The 16,960-nt window shown below is 49.0% G+C and overlaps 2 protein-coding genes across 4 annotated transcripts in view; one reads left to right on the forward strand and one right to left on the reverse strand.

The window, feature by feature from the left end:
• Positions 1–3,930, reverse strand: LOC148111726 (uncharacterized). 3 transcript variants are annotated; one of them, XM_087879806.1, is made up of 2 exons: positions 3,850–3,930; positions 1–3,091 (listed from the first exon to the last, which is right to left on the reverse strand). In XM_087879806.1, exons 1-2 carry the CDS (start codon positions 3,856–3,858, stop codon positions 1,751–1,753), a joined length of 1,350 nt encoding a protein of 449 aa, XP_087735932.1. In that variant the 5' UTR covers positions 3,859–3,930; the 3' UTR covers positions 1–1,750. The 3 variants fall into 3 exon arrangements, with proteins under 3 accessions (XP_087735932.1, XP_087735933.1, XP_087735931.1); XM_087879807.1 differs by having other exon boundaries at positions 3,800–3,905; XM_087879805.1 differs by lacking the exon at positions 3,850–3,930 and adding an exon at positions 3,338–3,437.
• Positions 3,544–16,960, forward strand: part of LOC148111727 (uncharacterized) — a 25,923-nt gene continuing 12,506 nt past the window's right edge. The window contains exons 1-2 of the mRNA XM_087879860.1: positions 3,544–4,387; positions 7,621–8,913. Coding sequence (XP_087735986.1) covers positions 3,544–4,387; positions 7,621–8,913 — 2,137 coding nt within the window. The remainder of the gene's footprint in view (positions 4,388–7,620; positions 8,914–16,960) is intronic.

Raw genomic sequence — 16,960 nt, forward strand, 5'->3', positions numbered from 1 at the left:
CCTAGACTTCCTAGAACAAGCACAGGGTATAACATTCACAAACATAAAACTAAAGTATGCTAACAATTTGTTGACTTCAGATTCTCCCTAGGTCTTTAACTCCTTATAACTCAAAGCACTATAAACATAAATTAAAGATTAAAGATGTTTCATTCATAAGCTATATGAAACTTCTTAGTCTGATACTTGTTTTGAATATAGTCAATCCATCTTCTCCATTCCGATATGTATCTTTCGTTTGAGTGATCTTTAAGATATGATGAAATTTTCGCCATCTCTGCCAAATGCGCAACTTTTATTGTCCATTTCTCAATAGTAGGTGGATCTTCCTTCTTCCAATACTGTGCCACCAGTAGCCTGGCTGCTGTTATTAGATTTAAAACCAACTTAGTCTCTATCACAGTACAATCCATAACTATTCCCAACAAAAAAAACTGTGGTGTAAATTTCATTCACTCATCATCGGCAGGTTGGGTGTGCGCGTGTGCAGCTGGCGCGTGGAACAGGGCGGCGTTGGTGGCGGCACATTCAAGAAGGAGAGTGAGCGACTCTGGTAACTTTCGGGCACTTGCCTACCCTGACAGCCAGCTGCAGGAGAAAAGTGAGGAGTAGGAAACGTCGCGTGGCGAAGGACGAGCGGGCGGCGGCTCCAGGGCAAGGCTGGTGTCGGAGAATGGTGCATTCCCCTACCTGGTTGAGGCAAGTGGTGAGCAGGTGGCGGCTCTGGGGCCTCGGGGAATGGCGCGGCCCTGTCTCCAACCCAAAGCGAAGAGAGAGCAGGTGGAAGAATAGAAATTAAAAAAGTTTTCCTACCAGATTCTGTGGGCGTGGTGTGGTGTGTGTGGGGGTCTTGTGACTGAGTGGGTGTGGCTGTGACATCGAGTTGGCCACGCCCACTCAGTCACAGGACACCCCCCCCACCAAGCCACGCCCACAGAACCGGTAGCGAAAATTTTAGATTTCACCCGAGTGGGACCCTAACTCGAGTATAAAACGAGGGGGGCTTTTTCAGCATAAAAAATGTGCTGAAAAACTCAGCGTATACACGCATATATACGGTACATGGTTTTTATTTATTTATTTATTTATTTATTTATTTATTTTATTTGATTTCTATACCGCCCTACTCCCGAAGGACTCAGGGCGGTGCACAGCCAAACAATAAAACACATCCATACAAAATTTAAAAGTAGAATAAAATCAAACTAAATAATTTTGGCTCCGACAAATTTAAAACCCCGAACTATTTAAAACCAATTTTAAAATTGAATGTATAAAATACTAAAAGATATTTAAAAATTAAAATCTTTTATGAAAGAGGGAGAAAATTAGGCCAGGCCCGCCTGGTGAAATAAGGTCTTTAAAGCGCGGTGGAAGGTGTGCAGATCCGGGATCCTCCGTATCTCTGGGGGGAGCTTGTTCCAGATAGTAGGTGCCCCCACAGAGAAGGCTCTCTCCCTGGGGGCCGCCAGTCGGCATTGTTTGGCCGACGGCACCCAGAGGAGCCCCTCTCTATGGGACCGTACCGGCCGGTGGGAGGCTATTGGTGGTAGTAGGCGGTCCCGCAAGTACCCAGGTCCTAAGCCATGGAGTGCTTTAAAGGTGGTAACCAAAACCTTGAAGCGCACCCAGAAGACCACCGGGAGCCAGTGCAGCTCGCGCAGGAGAGGTGTTACATGGGAACACCATGTCGCTCCCATTACCACCCGCGCGGCTGCACTCTGCGCCAGTTGGAGCCTCCGGGTGCTCCTCAAGGGGAGCCCCATTTAGAGAGCGTTGCAATAGTCCAGGCGGGAGGTGACAAGGGCATGAGTGACCGTGCTCTTCTGTGGATTTTTTTATGTGAATAAAGGTTTCTCTTTGAAGACAAACTCTTGCCACAGTCCAGGCATTTATATGGTTTCTCTCCTGAGCAGATTCTTTGATGTTTATAAAAGTTTCCTCTCTGATTGAATGTCTTTCCATACGTCAAGAATTTATCTGGTTCCTCTAATGAATGGATTCTGTGATGCCTCTTAAGGCTTCTCTTCTGCCTCAAGCTCTTTCCACACTCCAGGCATTTATATGGTTTTTCCCCTGAATGGATTCTTTGATGTGTATGAACATGTTCCCTCCTATTGAAGCTCTTTCCACATTCCAGACATTTATATGGTTTTTCTCCTGAGTGGATTCTTTGATGTTTATAAAGGTTTCCCCTCCTATTGAAGCTATATCCACACTCCAGACATTTATAAGGTTTCTCTCCTGAGTGAATCATTTGATGTTGATTGAGGTGTCCAACAACAACAAAGCTTTTTCCACACTCCAGACATTTATATGGTTTCTCTCCTGAGTGGATTCTTAGATGGTTTATAAGATGTCCATTTCTTTTGAAAGATTTTTCACATTCTGGGCATTCAAATTTCTTTTCTCCCAAGTGTATCCTTAGATGCCTTTGAAAATGTCCATTTGTTTTTAAGGATTTTTCACATTCCGGGCACTGATACTTTTTTTCTCCCTCTTGGATTCTTTGGAGATTCCTGAGTCTTCCAAAGGACTCTCCTCCCTCCAGGCATTTATTCAGTTTCTCTCTCCAGTGGGCCCTTTGATGTCTATAAAGGTTTCCCAAATGCCTGAAGCTCTTTCCACACTCCAGGCATTTATGAGGTTTCTCTCCGGAATGGATTTTTAGATGGCTTTGAAGAAGACCATTTGTCCTGAAGGATTTTTCACATTCTGGGCATTTGTATTTCTTCTCTCCTGTGTGGATGCTTATATGCCTTTGAAGATGTCCATTTCTTGTGAAGGATGTTTCACATTCCGGGCACTGATATTCCTTTCCTCCCTTCTGGATCCTTTGGGGTCTCCCGGGTCTTCCGAAGGAGCTTCTGCCCTCCAGGCCCGTCTCAGGGTCTCCGCCCGTTTCCTCCAACTCGCATCGGCTTCCAGGCAGCTGCCTTTCCCGGGCTCCCCCTGGGTTCATCCCTCCTGCAGTCCCAGAACCCCCCGGCCTTTCCCCGCTGTCACCAGGCAGAGCTGCTCTGCGGGGCCCGCTCTCCTCCTCCTCTCGGGCGACGCTTCCTTCCTTCCTCCGCCGGGCTCCTCCATCCTCCTGCAGGAGAGAAAGAGAGGTGGGTCACGGCTCCATCCCCTTCCCCGCACGGGAACAGAATAGAATAAGAGTCGGAAGGGATCTTGGAGGTCTCCTTGATTAGTTTCCACCCATTGCTTCTTGTCCTGCCCCCCTCAGGTGCTTTGGAGAATAGCTTGGCCCCCTCTTCTTTGTGGCAGCCCCTGAGATATCGGAAGACTCCTATCCTGTCTCCCCTAGTCCTTCTTTTCATCAGACTAGACATACCCAGTTCCTGCAACCGTTCATCATACGTTTTAGCCTCCAGTCCCCTTATCCTCTCTGTTGCTCTTCTCTGCACTCTTTCTAGAGTCTCCACATCTTTTTTACATCATGGCGACCAGAACTGGATCCATTCTTCCAAGTGTGGCCTTTCCAAGGCATCATAAAGTGGTGTCAACACTTTGCGTGATCTTGATTCTCTCCCTCTGTTGATGCAGCCCAGAACTGTGTTGGCCTTTTTGGCAGCTGCTGCACACGGCTGGCTCCTATTTAAGCGATTGTCCACTAGGACTCCAAGATCCCCCTCAGAGTCACCACTGTTGAGTGAGCTGCCACCTATACTCTCCCTGAGCATTTTGTTTTCCTTGCCTAAATGTGGAACCTCCTTTTTTTCTTTCAACCTTCAACTTCATTTTCTTAGATGGCGCCTAATCCTCCCCGGGGGGGGGGGGGGCAGCTCTTGCGGACCCGAAAGAGACCCTCCCAGACTGCGACTCCCAGCATCCCCTGCGCCAAACCTCCATCATCCGGGCTCCTCTGATCGCCGATACAGGGAGTTCCTTCCTTGCCCGATTGGTTTCCGGGAGTGGAGGTTTCGCGCCCTTTTTGCCAGAGGCTCCTCCTCTTCCTTTGGAGGGACCGCCCCCCAGGAGTCTTCCTGCCTATCGCCGCCCTCCGCAGGGCAACCAATCAGCGTCCACCTTCCCTCAAAGAACCAGAGTGCGCCTGCGCGTTGCCCAGCGTTGTTATGGTTCCACGTGGAGGTGGGCCGCTTAAATTTTGGGGTCCGTTCAGCTTTCCCCCCTCCTGGCATCCAGTCAAGCGGAGGTTGGGGGGCCCTTCTGCGGCTGCGACTTCCCCCCCCCCCACACCATCGGAGGTCTATCCATAAGCGAGGTGCGGGGGAGGGGGGCACCCTTCCTTTGGAGGGACCGCCCCAAGGAGTCCTCCAGCCAATCGCCGCCGTCCCCCAGAGCGACCAATCGGCGTCCTCCATTTTCAGTCACCGAGAGTGCGCCTGCGCGATGCCGACTCACTTTCTGTTCTCGTGCGGAGGTGAGGCTGTGGGGGGATTTTCCCTTTGATCTTTGGGGTCCCTCTTCTCCCCCTCCGCCCCCTCCCCCCCGCATTCAGGCAGGCCGAGGTTGGGGGGCCCCCCTGGGTCTCTGACTCTCCCACCCTTCCCCCAACCGGGGTCTCTCCCTAGGCAAGGCGGGGGGGGGGTGGAAATATGGGGGGGGGCACCCAGGCAGGCGGGGCTGAGGGGTCTCCCCTTCCTCCTGGGGGGCTCCAGCCAGGCTCCTCCGTGGCCTCCAAGCAGCGACACCCCCCCTCAAGCTCCCCCCCCAAAAGACCCCTTTGCAAATCTGCAGGAGGGGGAGAAATACCCCCAGGACCCCCCCCATTAATATGTGGGCCTCTCAGCCTTTGCTGACCCCCCTCAAAGGTAAACCTTTCCCTCCGTTGCCCTCTGGGGTCTCTGGCTTTCCCCCCCATCCAGGGTCCCTCCCTGGGGAAGGTGGGGGGTGGAGATCTAGTAGAGGGGCGCTCAGGCAGGCCAGAGCTAAAGGGGCCGCAATTTGACATCCTTTTAATGTTCTTCTTGTTTTGCACCAAAGACCTGAGGGGATCTGATGCTGGAGCCCAGTGAGCTTCTCAAGCTGTTTTTAGGTGTATGTAGGAAGTTCCCTTCTCGGCTAACAGAATAAGAACAACCGAGCTGGAAGGGACCTTGGAGGTCTTCTAGTCTGACCCCCTGCTCATGCAGGAGGCCTCATCCCAAAGGTGCTTTTTCAAGAGGCAACTTGACTTCATTTGCTTTTCTTTGAAGATGTTTCACTTCTCATCCAAGAAGCTTCTTCAGTTCTTCAGAACCAAAGAAGCTTCTGGGATGAAAAGCAAAACACCTTCAAATGAAAAAACCAAAAAGTCCAGTTGCCTCCTGAACAAAGCACCTTTGGGACAATCCTGACCTGGATGACGGAGAATCTCTACAGACTTTTTACCGATGCAATTGGGCTGAACCCCCTTTGCATGGTGTGGGGGTGTGAATGGATTTCCAGAGGGAAAAATTGCAGACTGCAAGAACCATTCGCACCACTCAGGTGACCCTGAGGACACAGATAAACCTCCAGGGGCTTCAGCCACCCTCTCAAACTTTGGAGATTGAGTGGAAATGTGAGTTGGAAACAGTTGTGGGCAGCTGGACAGCTTTTCTACCAAAATGGGCTAGTTTTGCTGAATTGTTGCAGGAAAGATTTTGACCTCTGGGTTCCAATTTGGGGGCTATTTTGGATTTTTTTTTTTTTGTCTAGGAGAACACTTTGGGGATTGAGTTGAAATGCGAGTTGGAAACAGAGTGGGCAGTTGAACGGTTTTTCTACCAAATTGGGCTAGTTTTGCAGATTTGTTGCAGGAAAAAGTTTGACCTCTGTGAGTTCCAATTTGGAGGCTATTTTGGATTATTTTTAAAGCGCTGTAGAGATAGTCCTTGACCTACAACTATTTGCTTAGTGACTTAGTAAAGTTATAGCAGCACTGAAAAAAGCGGCCTTGACCAGTTTTCGCACTTACGACTGTTCCAGCATCCATGTGGTCAAAATCCAGGCGTTTAGCCACTGGCATGTATTTATGACGGCTGTGCTGTCCCAGGGTCACGTCATCAGTATTGGTATCTTTCACATCTGGTGTCCCACAAAGTCATTGGAGGATTCGCATAACAACTTCACAACTCATTTCACAATTGTAGGATATGACCTGCCAATTATGGCAAAAAATGGGGTGCAGCAACTGTCAAGAACAGAAATTTTTGTCTCAATTCTGATTGTAGATCTAGTTGGTACTACCTGTACAGTTTGGGGGCAATATATCCAACCGTCATGAACGATAACCCCAAAATACATCCCAAAGACAGTAAGAGGATTAATTCACGCAGCCCTGCCCCCAACTGCCTTACCAGCCCCTCCACAGACCCCACACACTCACACACACAGACGGATTCACATGAAATCCCCTCCAATACTGACCCCTGCATATCTGTATTTTTCAACTTATTTTGAGCCCTTGGATGCTCCAGTTGACACACACATATATATTTTCCTCCTCCACCCCCTCCCCCTTTGGAGGGGGCTCCTGCTGCTGCTGTTGCCCAGGCCAGTGTGCCCTGCGATGTAGCCCTCCACCCACGGACTGGCACCTTTTAAATGGCTAACTTAAAATGACATATTAGCCCTTTTAACATGGCAGTATATGCCTCTTTTTTAAGGTTAAGAATGCTTGTTTTTCCCTTCTTGACAAAGGCTCCTTATTTGATATGTGAGAAGTTGCTTTTTCAGCAACTACACAACAGAGTATTCCGAGTGTTTCTAAATATATCTGCAACTTTCAAGAAAGACACAAACCCAGCTGGGAAAGACTGACACAAAAATTGGTCACGTGTGGAATTTTATCCAGAATCAATGTTTTCTGTTTGCGCTTCACAAGCACTCAATGTATTTTATGGTTTCATCATTTCTTTACTGACTTCTATGAGGAAATTCACCAGCAGGAACCATTGGCAGGAGGTTCTCCTCCTTAGCTCCTCTCTAACTGGAGATGGTCTCCTTTTCTGCATGAATTCCGAATTTTGACATCCAGGATCAAGAATTTTCCTGCATCAAATAGAGGCCATGTAGTTGCTATTTAAAACAGACGAGTGAGTCACACATAGTGAGTTTATGTATTTATTGGGATCCTGCCTTTATTATTTTTACAAATAAGGTGGAGAACATATGCAACAAAACAAAGGAGAACGCCTGCAAGAAGACAAGGTCTTCTCCCAATGGTGACACCTTCCTCCTCTTTTCTCCCAACAACAACCCTGTGAGGTGGGCTAGACTGAAAGTGCGGCTGATTCAAACTTGAACTCTGCTCTCTTGCTTTCAACCCGGTGCCTTAATCACTGGATCCCCTTCATAGACTGCTATAAGGTCGCAGCCCCAGAAGAGCCCCTGATCTCCGCCTGCATCAATACAGAGAGGGCAACGAGGGAGCCGCCTGAATTGGTGACAGAGCCAGCATGATGCAGGTTGGGCGCAGGAGATGCTGGGAGTTGAAGTCCGGGAGGGTCTCTCCAGGCCTAGGAGCCAGAGGCCTAGTTTTGAGGGCGGGGAGGGACACAGGAAGCTGGGAAGGAGGCCGTGTCCCCCTGGAGCATGCCTGGGAGACCCGTGGGAGGTGGGGGCTTGGGCCTGGCCTCCCCTGCGGGAAAGGGGACACAGCCATGACCCTCTTCTCTTTCTTCCCTGCAGGAGGACAGAGGATGGCGGCGGATGCAGGAAAGAGGCGCCAGCCGAGAGGAGGAGGAGGAGGGCGGGCCCCGTGGAGCAGCCCAGCCCGTCCCGGCACAGCTTCCCCGGGAGACGGCGGGGAAAGGCCGGGGGGCTCTAGGGCTGTAGGAGGGAGGAGCCCAGGGGGAGCCCGATGCGGGGCGGAGGAAACGGGCGGAGACCCCGAGACGGGCCTGGAAGGCGGAGGCTCCTTCGGAAGACCCCCAAAGCACCGAAGGATCCAGGAGGGAGGAAAGGAACATCAGTGCCCGGAATGTGGAAAAACCTTCAAAAGAAACGGAAACCTTCAAACTCATCTAAGAATCCACACAGGAGAGAAACCTCATAAATGCCTGGAGTGTGGAAAGAGCTTCAGTCAGAGGGGAGATCTTTATAAACATCAAAGAATCCACTCAGGAGAAAAACATCATAAATGCCTGGAGTGTGGAAAGAGCTTCAGTCAGAGGAGACATCTTTATAACCATCAAAGAATCCACTCAGGAGAAAAACCTTATAAATGCCTGGAGTGTGGAAAGAGCTTCACTCATAGCAGCGGCCTTTATACACATCTAAGGATCCACACGGGAGAAAAACCTCATAAATGCCTGGAGTGTGGAAAGAGCTTCAGTCTGAGGGGAAATCTTTATACACATCAAAGGAGCCACATAGGAGAAAAACCTCATAAATGCCTGGAGTGTGGAAAGAGCTTCAGTCTGAGGGGAAATCTTTATACACATCAAAGAATCCACACAGGAGAAAAACCTCATAAGTGCCTGGAGTGTGGAAAGGGCTTCAGTAAGAGGGGACATCTTTATACACATCAAAGAATCCACACAGGAGAAAAACCTCATAAATGCCTGGAGTGTGGAAAGAGCTTCAGTCAGAGGGGACTTCTTTATACACATCAAAGAATCCACACAGGAGAAAAACCTCATAAATGCCTTAAGTGTGGAAAGAGCTTCAATCAGAGGGGAAACCTTTATAGACATCAAAGGATCCACACAGGAGAGAAACCTCATAAATGCCTTGAGTGTGGAAAGAGCTTCAATCAGAGGGGAAATCTTTATACACATCAAAGAATCCACTCAGGAGAAAAACCTCATAAATGCCTTGAGTGTGGAAAGCGATTCAGTCTGAGGGGAAACCTTTATAGACATCAAAGGATCCACACAGGAGAGAAACCTCATAAATGCCTTGAGTGTGGAAAGAGCTTCAGTCAGAGTGGAGATCTTTATACACATCAAAGAATCCACTCAGGAGAAAAACCCCATAAATGTCTGGAGTGTGGAAAGAGCTTCAGTCACAGGGGACATCTTTATAAACATCAAAGGATTCACACAGGAGAGGAAGCACATAAATGCCTGGTAAGAAAGGTAATAAAATCCAATTAAAACTTTCACTTTTAATAAATTTAATACATTTTTTTCTTTTAATAAATTCCTTTAGTCTTCCAGAGCCATGCCCAGGGTCCCAGGCCTGAGTTTGACTGCTGTCGGTCATTCTTATGGCAACTAGCAGGGCAGGCTGTCCTGGAAGGGGCGGGAGGCCTTGTATGAGTCTGGATGTCCATCTGATGTCCATCTGTCCATCTGATCCCTGATCCAAGAGCTGCAGTTGAGGGCTGCTCCGATTGTTAGACTTTGAAGATAAAGAATGGAATTCTGAGGCCTGCTCTCAAAAGAATAGATATATATATACCCATACATATGCTACGTACACATTAATCACAGCCCATTTAGATTACATAACAAGAGACTTGGGAGTTCACAAGGTGGATACTTCTTCATATGGAAGAAAACTGACTGAATCTAATGTGCTGCTTCGGATACCGCAGAGCCTCTTCCCAGCAGTTGTGGAGAGGATGTGTTGTGTCCCAGACAATCCTGCAGAACCTGGTCAGGCATCGTTTCTAGCTGATTAGAAACCAGTTGAGTTTATGGGACGGAAAGTTCTTCAGTGGGATGAGACATTTTATTTTGAATTTGAGAATTCCCATATTTATATCTTCTGAGTTTGCAAAACTTTATTGAACTTTATTGAGGAGAACATCAGGGTAAAGATCAACAATGGCATTTTCTTTTCCTTGAAAAGCCAAACCGAGTCTAGGAGGAAAGTTTGGGGATTGAGTTGAAATGCGAGTTTGAAACAGTGTGGACACTTGAACAATTTTTCTACCAAATTGGGCTAGTTTTGCAGATTTGTTGCAGGAAAAAGTTTGACCTCTGGGGGTTCCAATTTGGGGGCTATTTTGGATTATTTTTAAAGCACTGTACAGATAGTCCTTGACCTACAACTATTTGCTTAGTGACTTAGTGAAGTTATAGCAGCACTGAAAAAAGTGGCCTTGACCAGTTTTCTCACTTACGACTGTTCCAGCATCCATGGGGTCAAAATCCAGGCGTTTAGCCACTGGCATGTATTTATGACGGCTGCGCTGTCCCAGGGTCACATCATCTCCATTTGTAACCTTCCCAGCTGGTGTCCCACAAAGGCATTGGAGGATTCACATAACAACTTCACAACTGTAGGATATGACCTGCCAATTATGGCAAAAAATAGGGTCCAGCAACTGTCAAGAACCGAAATTTTTGTCTCAATTCTGATTGGAGATCTAGTTAGTACCACCTGTACAGTTTGGGGGCAATATATCCAACTGTCATGAACAATAACCGCAAAATACATCCCAGAGACAGTAAGAGGATTAAGTCAGCCAGGCCCTCCCCCCCAGCTGCCTTGCCAGCCCCTCCACAGACCCCACACACAGATACACACACCTACACGGATTCATCTTCTCCTTTCTCATCCCTCCTCCTTTCTGAGGGGCCCCTTTGGAAAACTGCAGCAGAGGGGGAAATCCCCTCCAATACTCACCCCTGCATATTTGGATTTTTCAATTTTTTTTGAGCCCTTGGAAACCTGATGCTCCAGTTGACACACATATATATTTTCCTCCTCCACCCCCTCCCCCTTTGGTGGGGGCTCCTGCTGCTGCTGCTGCCCAGACCAGTGTGCCCTGCGATGTAGCCCTCCACCCACGGACTGGCAGCTTTTAAATGACTAACTTAAAATGACATATTAGCCCTTTTAACATGACAGTCTATGCCTCTTTTTTAAGGTTAAGAATGCTTGTTTTTTCCTTCTTGACGAAGGCTCCTTATTTGGTAAGTGAGAACTTGCTTTTTCAGCAACTACAGAACAGAGTATTCCGAGTGTCTCTAAATACATCTGCAACTTTCAGGAAAGACACAAACCCAGCTGGGAAAGACTGACAAAAAATTGGTCACGTGTGGAATTTTATCCAGAATCAATGTTTTCTGTTTGCGCTTCACAAGCGCTCAATGTATTTTATGGTTTCATCATTTCTTTACTGACTTCTATGAGGAAATTCACCAGCAGGAACCATTGGCAGGAGGTTCTCCTCCTTAGCTCTTCTCTAACAGGAGATGGTCTCCTTTTCGGCATGAATTCCTAGTTCTTCTATCTAGGAACAAGAATTGTCCTGGATGAAATGGAGGCCATATAGATGCTTCTTAAAAACACATTTGCGAGTTGTAGGATCTTATTTATTAGAATTCTGCATTTATTTTTACAAATCGGGGATACAAATAAAAGAATATTTGTAGCTCAGGATTCAAATGAGGGGACTTTTTAGCTCCCTGAGGCTCCCACACCCTTCCAGCAACTATGATGTTAGCTAGGAAGTAATGAAACGTGCAACGCGCCCTCCTCTCTTCCCCCAACAACAACCCTGTGAGGTGGGCTGCACTGAAAGAGGGGCTTGAACTATCGGTCTCTTGCTTTCCACCCCGGTGCCTTAATCCATGGACCAAACTGGGTCCCCTTTATATTCTGCTATAAGGTCACAGCCCCAGAAGAGCCCCTGATCTCCGCCTGCCTCAATACAGAGCTGTGGGTAGGGGGTTGGGGGGGGGAGACTGGATCCCAAATTTCAAGGGAAGCGGCTTGAATCGGCGAAAGAGGAGACCGGATGTTGCAGTTTGGCGCAGGGAATGTTGGGAGTCACAGTCTGTGGGGATCTATTTCGGGTCCGCAAGAGGTAGGGTCCTGGTCCTGGGCCTCCCCTGCAGCGAAGGGGACGCAGGTGTCACCCTCTTCTCTTTCTCCCCTGCAGGAGGACGGAAGATGGCAGCAGATGCAGGAAAGAGGTGCCGGCCGAGAGAAGGAGAGTGGGTCCCGCAGAGCAGCCCTGCCCGGTCTCAGCGCGGCTTCCCCTTGAGACGGCGGGGAAAGGCCGGGGTGCTCCAGAGCTGCAAGAGGGAGGAGCCCGGGAAAGGCGGCTGCCTGGTGGGCGATGCGGGGAGGAGGAAACGGGTGGAGTCCCCGAGATGGGCCTGGAAGGCGGAGGCCACACCTCCACCGGTAACCATAACAACTATCGACACCGCACAGGCGCCATCTGGCTGGTTGGTGGAAAAAGGACACTGATTGGTCTCTCTGGGGCAGTTTGTCGATTGGCAGGAAGACTACTTGGGGCAGTCCCTCCGAAGGAAGAGGTGGAGCTTATAGAGAAAAAAGGGCATGAAGCTTCCATTTCCAGAAACAAAACGGGCAATGAGGGAAGCTGCCTGAATCGGTGACAGAGAAGCCGGGATTATGGAGGTTGGGCGCAGGGAATGCTGGGAGTTGAAGTCCATGAGGATCTCTCCGGAGAAGGCAGGCCCTGGAGCCCAAGGCCTAGTCTGGGGGGGCGGGTGGGGAGGGAGACAGGAGGCTGGGAGGGAGGCCGTGTCTGCCTGGAGCATCCCCGGGAGGCCTGTGGGAGGTGGGGACTTCGGTCTGGGCCTCACCTGCAGGGAAGGGGATGCAGCTGTGACCCTGTTCTCTTTCTGCCCTGCCGGAGGACAGAGGATGGCGGCGGATACAGGAAAGAGGCGCCGCCCGAGAGGAGGAGGAGGAGTAGAGCGGGCCCCGCGGAGCAAATGCATTGGTTACAATTGATGCTCCCCAACTTCTGATTCTTTTGCCTTTTGAACATCTCAGAAAGATTGGAAAAACCTCTCAAGAAACGCCAAGGTCCCCAGTGTGTTTTCGATCCTCTCTAGACTGGTCTCTTTGCTGCTGCCCAGAACTGTCCCGAACTGCAGACCAAGACCACAGAAAAGGTTGAGAAGGGAGACCCCGATAACCCCACGGTCCTAGACCTGGACCAGATCAAGGAAGCCTTTGCCCAATGGGTGGGGCCCAAAGGCCTCGATGGGAACCAGTCCAGGCCATATGCACAATTCAGTGAACCCAGCTGGCTGTGTTTTTAGGGTGCCTTTCCCCCCAAAAAAAAACCTATGAGGGAGCCTCCCACCGTCGGGAGGAAAAGGGCCCTTCATGCAACCTGTATCTTGAGCCAAAGGATCCGGGCTCTTGGTGGAGGAGAAACCCATCACTTGTGGTCATGGGAACCCAACTGCAGCAGTTCAGAAACCCTGACAACTACGGTGAAGGGCTGGCTCTGCTTCCCTGACTCCATCCCGTCCATCGAATGGCCAGCTGGATGAACGGAAGGGCCAAGGTGGGGGATTGTTCACCTTGCTGGTTGAGAATATCCCAAATTGTCTCCTCAGCAAAAGCATCTTTGATCGCATCCTACAAAGCCTCCAGTGGTAGAGAACGTGCCCTGAGGGTTCAAAGGGTCCCAAATCCCCCTTTCTGGGAATAGCCACACCCGGAAAGCCTTTCTCCTCAGAGTCCGTGGGCAGTGAGGGAGGCGTGGCGGCTGCTGGGGCAAACAGCCCCACCCTTTGCTTCATGCCACAGTAAGGGTCTCCGTGCCGCGAGGCCAAAGCCCCACTCCGCTTCTCTGCTGCAGAGGGGAAGGTCAGCTGGTGGAGAAGGCCAGGCCCTTCCCTTCCTCCAGGCTGGGGCAGAGCAGGAGAAGAAAAGCTGTTGCAGGGATCACCTTGGCTGCTATACTTGAAGGTATCGGTAATTTATTGTTTTTGAAGTGTGTCTCTTGTGATTTGTGGGAAGGGCAGGTGGAGAAAGGAAGCAAAGAGTTTGAATCCTTTCCCTTCCCTCTGAGAAGTCTAAAGAGCTGCCAAATTCATTCGAAAGAACAGAGATCTTGGAGTAGAGAGAGAAAATAAAGTTGTTGAATAAGCTGTTTGTGAGCCAAGTTCTTTGGAAATTATTTTCTGAACCCTCCGGGACTAATGCAGGTGTAGGAAGGAAACGCAGGGAGAATAAAAAAAGGAGGAGATGCCTACACATCAACACCCAAAGTATGAAGAATAAACAGAGGGAACCTGACGTCCCAGAACACGAGAGCAAAGATGAGATTTCTGCCGTTACTGGTGGGATGAAACCCAGGAGGATTTAAATTTTTCAAAACACCTAATAAAAAGAGGTGGAGGTGGAGTTGCACTTAAACAGCTGCACCTGTGTAGAAATGCAAAAAGTAAAAAATGAAGAAAACCTCCTTGAATGCATTTGGGTTAATATGAAAGGAAAACGGAATGAGGTTGCCAGAGGTGTATACGACGGCCTGCCCAATCGGAGGAACTAGATCAGGGGCGTCAAACTGAAGGGTGCTTGGATCTGGCCTGTGGGGAACAGATCAGACTGGCCCATAATGACTCTGCCAGCGAAAACAGCTCGGGAGGGAAGCGTGTAGCCCTACCAGGCCCTGTTTTCAGCTGCAACGGCCGCCCGCACTCCTCCGTCAGCAAAAACGTGGCCTCCACCCCACCCAGCTCCATTTTCACCGGCAGAGGATTAGAAAAAGAAACTAAAAGCAAAAGAAAAGTTTCTCCTTTTGCATTTGAGCATCCAAGAAGGGACAGGAAAGAGGAAAGGCAAAGAAGGAAAGACGAGAAGGGAGGAAGGAAGGAAAAAGAAGGAAAGAGGGAAGGAAAAAGAAGAAAAGGGAAGGGAAGGCAGGAGGAAGGAAGGAAGATTATGAGGGAGGGAGGGTCTGAGGGAAGTCCTGTCATAGCACTTGGGCACCTCAGGTGCCCACAAGAAGAGTGAAGATGAGAATATTTTGAATAATCCACCATATTTTTATCCTAAATGCTTTAACTTTTTTACAAGTCCACCAAACATGAAAATAGGTAGAATCAACACAATCACATCTCCAACATTTGGGTTGTAGGTTTGGGTACATACAAACTAACTTTTTGGGATCCAAATGCCATCTATAAAACATTTTATAAAAATTTTCTCTCAAATTTTGAGCTTGTGTAAATATGGTGGATTATCCAAAATATCCTTAAAAAAAAATAAAAGTTTACAGTTGTTTTTGTTAGGTATAATTACAGATTGTATGGCTATAGAGACTAATTTGATTTTGAACCTAAGAACTGCAGCAAGACTCTTGGTGGCACAGTACTGGAAGAAGGAAGATTTATCTACTATTCAAGAATGGACATTAAAAGAAGTAAATTTAGCAGAAATGGTGAAAATGTCAGCATATCTAACGGACCATTTAAATGAGAAATATATTTTAGAATGGAGAAGATGGATTGATTATATTCAAGGCAAATATCGGACTAAAAAATTTCAAATAGCTTATGAATGATCAAAGAGATTTTATAAAGTTCTTTAGTTTAGTAAAAGGGGAGTTAAAAGTTCAAGGGGGGGGATAGGAGGCTATAGATAATTAGCTTATGTTAGCTTATGATTGTCAAATGTTATATCCTGTATTTTGCTCTGGGAAGTGGGGTGGGAGGGGAGGGGGACGGTTGGAAGGGGAAATGTTTGTAAAACTTTTCAATAAAAAAAAAAAGAAGAGTGAACATGAGCTGGCCACGCCTACCCAGGGATTCCCCCCACCAGGTCAAACATAACCCTGATGCAGCCCTGAAGGAAATAAGAGTTTGACACCACTGAGCTAGATGGACCTTTTGCTAAGCATTTAGCTCATGAACAGAAAGCAGAGGAATGGGGGACTTTCCCTATCCTGGCAACTGGGGAACACCCAGTCTCTGCACCTAGTGGGAGGACCAAACAGGTCCCCAATGAGTCTTATTCATTTAAAACATTCTTATAACTGCCCATCTTTCAGTCAACTCTGTGCAGCTCCCAAAAGGGCGTTTTCAAAAGTATCCAACACATTAAAACATAAAAGAAAAACCATCAAACAAAAACCTGGGGCTAATCCATGCCACCTTCTCCTTGTCTGACCTCCCAGCGCCTGGGGAAAAGCCAGGGGTTTAAAGGCTAGAAGGGTGGGGGCTTTTTAAGAATATGGCTCATATCTCACAAAGCTTCCTTGGCCTTAGAGAGTCCCTTGTAGGGGTTTCTGCTGGAAGACAAGGGGACCATTCAGGGAATCCAACTGAGAGCTTCAGATGCTTGGGGATGGTCTTAATAGGTCCCCACATTTGGGAAATCCACATAGATTATATCAAACAATGGCAGGGAGAAGCTCTTTCACACCCAGAACAATAAAGTTCAAATTAGCAATAGATTTCAGCCACAGCACACTTGCTTCCATGAGGATCTGAGTGGGAGGAGCATTCAAAGGCAATTTATTAGAATATTCTAGCAAAGAGATTTCCCTCAATGAAAAGAGGGAATCCAGGACACAAAGAGCGGCTGATTCAAACTCAGGGTCTCCGAAGGTCCCACAGTAGACCCAACTGGCTCCCCTTCATGGGCTCATATAAGGCTTCAACCCCTGACCTCCGCTGGCCTCAATATGGGGGGGCGGGGAGACCGGACCCCAAAGTTCAAAGAAAGCCCCCCCCTCCCACCTCCGCCCCGGACCATAATAACTTGCGGAACTGCGCAGGCGCCATGTGCCTTGTTGCAGGAAGAAGGACGCTGATTGGTCATGCTCGGGATGTCAGCAATGGGCAAATGGACTCCAAGGAGCGGATCCTACAAGGGAAAAGGCGGAACTAGTGGAGAGAAAAGGGCGTGAAGCCTCCACTTCCGGAAACAAAAAAGGCAGTGAGGGAAGCTGCCTGAATCAGCGACAGAGGAGGCCATTTGATGCAGGTTTGGCACAGGGGATGCTGGGAATCGTAGTCCGGGAGGGTCTCTTTCAGGTCCGCACCGGGGGGGGCTTGGACCTGGGCCTCCCCTGTGGGGAAGGGGACGCAGCTGTGACCCTCTTCTCTCTCTCCCATGCAGGAGGACGGAGGATGGTGGCGGATGCAGGAAAGTGGCGCCGCCCGAGAGCAGGAGGAAGAGGAGAGCGGGCCCCACGGAGCACCCCTGCCCAGTCCCGGCACGGCTTCCCCTGGAGACGGCGGGGAAAGGCCAGGGGGCTCCGGGGCTGCATGCAGGAGGAGCCCAGGGGGAGCCCAGGAAAGGCAGCTGCCTGGAGGGCGATGCAGAGAGGAGGAAACGGGCGGAGACCCCG

Source organism: Pantherophis guttatus, chromosome 16 (genome assembly GCF_059756535.1).
Source record: "Pantherophis guttatus breed Tessera chromosome 16, ASM5975653v1, whole genome shotgun sequence".
In the NCBI taxonomy this organism is placed as follows: domain Eukaryota; kingdom Metazoa; phylum Chordata; class Lepidosauria; order Squamata; family Colubridae; genus Pantherophis; species Pantherophis guttatus.